Below are 6113 nucleotides of genomic sequence, written 5' to 3' on the forward strand. Positions count from 1 at the left end.
TCGGCGACAGTTGCGGAAAAAGTAGGAAGCTCCGTGACAAGGATAGACAGATCGTAATGATGCCGTGACAGAGAAGGAGATACAACAATCGGAGAAGAGACAAGGACAGAATGATGTAAAACATTCGTAGTATTAAAAAACGTTAGCGAAAATTTTTTTCCATCTTTTTAAAAGTAGGCTAGAATTACTCCAATGACCTTGAAACACGGAGATCTGCTAAAAAAACGATTTTTCATTTTCGTGGCAAATACAATAACTTCCATTGTTACATTGGTATCGCCTCGTTCCTGCCGATACTTTTCGGTTGTTGCCTCTCGAGTGCATTTAATCTTCGGATATTACCACAGAAATTTGGACAATTATTGATGAAGGTATTACAATGTTCAACGAGGTATTAAACGTGTGATTTTTTAAGAATTGCGCAAGAAAATCCATTTGCAGACAAATGTCAAAGGGTTGCGGCCTGTGTTGGATTTATTCTTCAGGTATTTTTCGAGGGAGTCCACTCCTAGACTACAGTCCTGCGCGCGTCGCTGGGGGAATCCCAGCAGTCTAGCGTTGTAATCGCGGAAAGCATCTTCGTGGATTGCATTGACACAACCTAAACTCCCAGCTGGTGCAATTGTCATTTGAAATCGCGTTGCAATTTCCTCCAATTGTCCACTTCAGCCCCCTGAAGAAACCACCGTAGGGTCTCAGGATCTCTTCTTGTTGACACAATCGGACAAGTTGTAAGTAACGCCGAGATCTCATTCTCCTATTTTCTCTACGCGAGAATCGGTCCGCTAATTGCTCTTCTTCTAATTTGACAGCTGCGATCGCCTTATCGCCCCCCCCCCTTATCAGTGACAGTTCCCACGTTATCTGATCGTAAACGTTTCCAGAAAGATATCGCGATTGATACCGCGTATCTCGTTTGTATCGAGTCAAGGAACATACGAAAAAAACAAAATGGTAACGATGCTAACTCTACCATTTCTTCGTACTAGTTATTTTTCCATTGCGAGAATCGCAGTGAAATTTTGAAGAGATGCGGAAAATAAAAGCAGAATATTTATTATATCAATCGTATCACTTTTCAGATTATTTATTTCCCATTTTGCAAGGGATAAGAAGCAAGAAAACAAATAATAGAATTGTAAATTTCGTAGATTTAATCGTACTATTTTTCGTATTATTTATCTCATTGAACGGTTCAAAACGTAATTAGGCCGAAAGGACCTCGTTGACCTTTCAGACACCCCAGTAGGGGAGATTCTGAATCAGAGGTGGTTCGTTGACTTCTTGTTTACTCTGACTGATTCTCGCGTAAACATTAACGTTATGCGTCACGGTTTTCTTTCCTTTTTTTTTTTTTTTTTTTTTTTAATCTGCATTATTTAACGATACCGCGGTATTAGCAGCCGATCGTTGCCGAGTACAATGAGCCCATTCGACACCGAGGAATTTCACCGTATCAATTTCCTTCTGTATGTGTGCGTCGCGATTGTTTCAACTGGAAACTTCGTGAGCGAGGTCGAAATTAATGGCGGCAATTTTCTTGTGTCATTTCTGCGTACAGTCGCCTCGTATAATCGCGTATTAAAAACGAGTTGTAAATTAAGGCCAGGCTTCTTCTATCGCTAACCAATTGACCAGTAGAGAAGCGTCGTCGCAACGACTGTCCGTATATCACTATTAGCGTGTGTGCGCGGACATATAATCAAAATACGATCGTCGGTAATGGCCAGTCACTCGGTATACTGCGAGTCGTCGACAACTCGACATCTCTGCAATGAGGTACGAAGAAAGAAAATGTTCGACAACATTCGAATCCGTTTGTTTCAATTATATCGGAAGCGTGATCATAATTTCCAATTAACAGTGATTAAGTTAGAATTATAATTTTTATTTACAGTGTCTTTTACACAGATTTGAATTTTGGAAAAAGCTGTGTCTCTTCGATTAATTATCAACGGTTAATTAACAACAGAATTGCAGTGGATAATATTCGTTTTCTTTTTTTGTATCAGGACCAGAAACAGGATGTCATCGTACAGGCCCTGGGGCTCCACGGAGGACGGAGCCATCGAGTTCGAGTCCTTGACAGAGGACACCCTCGAGGGAGCCCTCAACGTCATAAGAAAGAGCTTCTTCGTTCTGGAAAACGTCTGCAAGGGTGTATCATTGACGTCGGAACCTGGAGCGCCGGAAGAGCTCGAGGAACTTTGCGTAGACGCTGCCAAAGATGGCGTCAGCGTGGTGGCCATCGAGGTGGCCACTGGAGAAGTCGTGGGAGTCGCTTTCAACAAGATTCAAGTGAATGAAATTTAATAAATGATTCTTAGAACGTTTCATACACTTAGAAGTTTAACGTGCTGGTAGATTTTGTTGTTAAAGTGTAATTCCGTGAGAACATCTCACGGATACCGTTGTGGTCCAAGGGACGGTGCATCGAACTCACACCGCTGTAAACCTGGGTTCGATTCCCGCCGGATGGTGTGAGATTTTTACTCGATCAAATTGGGTTGTAATTATCCAAAAAAGTGTGTTTTTAAACGATATTTAAATTATATAATAATTAGATTATACTATTATACTATTTACGTATAAACAAAATTTACCAGTGAAGGAGGAAAGTTTCAACAAAATTGGGCTGAGGTCTTGCATTCCTCTACTTACAATTAAAAGGGATAGCTTTCTCCACTGGTAACTAATTTCTCTAAATTCCTCAACAATTAATTCCAGGTGTTGAACAGCAACGCAGAAAAGAGCGCGTTCGAGGAGTTCGGCGAAAACTGCAAGCACAAATCGTCCAAGGCCCTGGTGGAGTTCATGGTGAACGTAGACTCGAGGGTGAACCTGTTCAAACACTACAACACCAGCTGCGTCTTCGAGATCATGTTCCTGGCCACGCTACCTGACAAGCAGCAACGTCGAATAGGGGAGTTGCTGGTGACCTCGTCCATCGAGCTGGCCAAGGAGTTGAAGAGAGGAAAATCGGTGAAAACCCCTCTGAAGATCAACAACGAAAAGGTTATACAAAACTCTGACGCGATTCCCAGCCTGGTGTCCGCCATAATGACTTCGAATTTCTCTCAAAAGATAGCTGCCAAATGCGGATTCGAGGTGTTGGCGCGCGTTAATTATTCAGAGTTCTACTTTGGGGGGAAACCCTACAGCGAGAAGATAGGGGACGAACACAAGGGCTGCATACTCGTGGCCAAGAGGTTGGCTTAACCTTGGATTCATGTTAATTCTAGGAAAAATAATTTACTTAGACGACAGCAATCTACTCAACTGTTTAATATTCATTTACTGTGATCTTATCTCTTTACGTAATTTAGATACGAAATTTTATTTAATATTGTTACACGTCTCGCGAGATATTCAAATATGTTTCTGTAACGGGACGCGGTGTTCCAATTACGTAAGCTTGCGTTCGTCGTACGACAACAACGCAGAGATATTAATGAGGCTCGCGAACAAATGAGACCTTCGAGCACGATAACGCAACGTTCCGAATGCGCATCATTGTTTCTGTAATCGTCCAGATAAGCGCATTCTCGTTTGTAGTCTCTATTGTAATCGGCGCTTCCGTCAAAGCAACGTCAAATGCTATCGCGTATTTGTGGCGCTCGAGAAAGGTAAACTTCCCGCTAATAAATAGAGTGTGATGAATGCAATCGTTTTTATACTGTACTTCCTAACACCTGCAGAGGTTTGGAAAGGTTTGAAGAGGTCTGGATGGATTATTTTATTTAGAGACATTTTAAAACACAATATATTATACTTGCTATGAGTGCTATATGTTTGGAGAGGTTTGAAGGTTTGGAGACTGAACAGATTTCTTAATATAAATTGATGATTATTGTATGTAGTATTCTGGAGGTTTGGAGACTGTTCGAACAAATTGTTTCTCATTATAAATAGATTACTGAATATATCATTACTTTTATAATCATTGTCGCACAATATTTGCTATGACTGCTTCATGTTTGGAGAGTTCTGAAGGTTTGGAGACTGTTTGAACAAATTGTTTCTCATTATAACTAGATTATTAAATATATGATTACTTTTATAATCATTGTGAGACTAGATTTGCTATGACTGCTCCATGTTTGGAGAGTTCTGAAGGTTTGGAGACTGTTTGAACAAATTGTTTCTCATTATAAATAGATTACTGAATATATCATTACTTTTATAATCATTGTCGCACAATATTTGCTATGACTGCTCCATGTTTGGAGAGTTCTGAAGGTTTGGAGACTATTCAAACACTCCCTAAAAATACATTACTGTTCGTATCATTAATTTTAAATATCAATACTTGGAGAGATAAATCGAATATTTCTTTATAATCATTGTTATACTATGTTTGCTGCGACTAGTCTGTTTGGAGAGGTATCTGAGATTTGTTTACTATCGTGTGTTGGTCTGACATCGAGTGCATCGAGAGAAAACTAAGAACAGGGGAGATACTGGATGACTTCTGGAGCACGTGCGCAGATAACAGAAATGTTTAGCCGGCGCTCATTGCACGCGCTGACTCGGTTATCAAGCACAGTGGCTGCATCAACAGAGACGATAATAGAGCGTAGGTTGCGTGCTTCAACCAGTTCCAATCTAACTTCGTTCTGCCATCGCGTCATCGTGTAGATCGTTATCGCGTGCGAGTGAATCGAGTCGCGAACTTCTCAAGTAAACCAACAGGGACAAGTAACTCGAAGGCAAGGACACCTGCTCATTTCCTTAATAATTATTTCCTAAATCATTTTTGTTTTTTATTATTATACTATCGACGATGTACTTTCCTCAAACTTTTCTTTGAGATTCCTTTACTAATAAACCCAATGTTGTATTATTAACAGAAAGACGACAACAAGCATCACTTATCAGTAATCTTGAATGTTAATGTAAATGAAATTTGAATGAAATTTGAATGAAATTTGAATGAAATTTGAATGTTAATGTAAAATTCGAAGGCACGGACACATGCTCATTTTCTATGTAATTATTCTAATTGTTTCCGAAATTATATTCCTTTTTTATTGTACCATCAACTGTTCCTTGTGTGAATTTTTCCTTGAGACTCCTTTATGAAAGGATGCCTTACTGAAGCTGAGGCTGTATTATTAAGAGAAAAACAACAACAATTTTGCCTTGAGATTCCGTTATCAACGAAGGTGTGGCTGTATTATTAAAACAAAGACAGCAACAAGCCTCCCCTATGAATAATCCCGAATTAATGAAGCTGTTATTATTGAACGATACTTGTTGGGACTGTACGCGAATGTTAAAGTAAAATCGAGATAATATATTAAGACCTATATAATTTTGTTAACAAGACCAGGTATGTCTAAGAATGTGAGACCCGGCCAGCTGGTGTTTAAGATGCTGACCAAGGATAAAATAGAGGAGGCAATGAAGGTACTGGGGCAGACTATGAAGCAAGAGTGCCTGGCCGTGGGCCTGGGATTATTGGAAGATCCTGGGGCGCCCGAAGAGATGGAACTGCTCTTCAGGGAAATCGTGAAAGACGGCGCCACGATAATCGCCGTCGATAAGGAAACCGACGAGCTGGCAGCGGTCGCTTTCAACAAGATACACGCAAGTCTTTCGCGCATTCTTCACGGTTTTATTCCATTCTATTCGTCTAGCTTGCGCAGAGCCTGCCCAGACTACTTTCCCTTCCACTTTCTCCTTTTCTCCGTCAATTTATTTCCTGGCTCTGGTATGTCTCCTTTTCGTGGAATGAGTTTGAATTATTTGTATTTTGTAGGCGAGACCAAAAGAGGGAGAGAAGGATGAGATGGACAGGTTCATCGAAGAGAAATTCCAGCACCAATCGTGTCGGGAACTGGTCAACCTTATCGGTGGGGTGAGTTGGTAACAATGCGACTCTCCCCTGGTAACAGTCAATTTCAAAAGTTTTATGTTTGGCGTGGTTAGGTTGGAGACTGTTTGAACAGTTCGTTTCTCATTAAAAATAGATTATTGTTCGTTTCCTTACTTTTAGATATCATCACTACTTTAGGAGATAAATCGAATATTTTTATAATCATTGTTATACTATATTTGCTATGGCTGCTCCATGTTTGAAGAGGTTTAAAGGTTTGGAGACTGTTTGGATA

The 6113-nt window shown here is 40.2% G+C and overlaps 2 protein-coding genes across 6 annotated transcripts in view; both read left to right on the forward strand.

Moving 5' to 3' along the window:
- The first annotated feature begins 547 nt into the window (after positions 1–547).
- LOC128896783 (uncharacterized) lies at positions 548–3660 on the forward strand. 3 transcript variants are annotated; one of them, XM_054160250.1, is made up of 4 exons: positions 1659–1779; positions 2013–2298; positions 2728–3015; positions 3085–3660. In XM_054160250.1, the coding sequence occupies exons 1-4, from the start codon at positions 1775–1777 to the stop codon at positions 3217–3219; spliced, it is 714 nt and encodes a 237-aa protein (XP_054016225.1). In that variant the 5' UTR covers positions 1659–1774; the 3' UTR covers positions 3220–3660. The 3 variants fall into 3 exon arrangements, with proteins under 3 accessions (XP_054016224.1, XP_054016225.1, XP_054016223.1); XM_054160249.1 differs by lacking the exon at positions 1659–1779 and adding an exon at positions 548–731 and having other exon boundaries at positions 2728–3660; XM_054160248.1 differs by having other exon boundaries at positions 2728–3660.
- Positions 3497–6113, forward strand: part of LOC128896784 (uncharacterized) — a 3648-nt gene continuing 1031 nt past the window's right edge. Inside the window, exons 1-4 of one of the 3 annotated variants that reach the window (XM_054160252.1) lie at positions 3748–3808; positions 3871–4709; positions 5328–5589; positions 5762–5860. In XM_054160252.1, coding sequence (XP_054016227.1) covers positions 5335–5589; positions 5762–5860 — 354 coding nt within the window. In that variant the 5' untranslated portion in view covers positions 3748–3808; positions 3871–4709; positions 5328–5334. Of the gene's footprint in view, positions 3627–3747; positions 3809–3863; positions 4710–5327; positions 5590–5761; positions 5861–6113 lie in introns of those variants that run through there. The other 2 variants (XM_054160251.1, XM_054160253.1) reach the window with 2 other exon arrangements.

The sequence above is a fragment of the Hylaeus anthracinus genome, unplaced genomic scaffold (genome assembly GCF_026225885.1).
Source record: "Hylaeus anthracinus isolate JK02 unplaced genomic scaffold, UHH_iyHylAnth1.0_haploid 11978, whole genome shotgun sequence".
NCBI classification, from domain to species: Eukaryota; Metazoa; Arthropoda; class Insecta; order Hymenoptera; family Colletidae; genus Hylaeus; species Hylaeus anthracinus.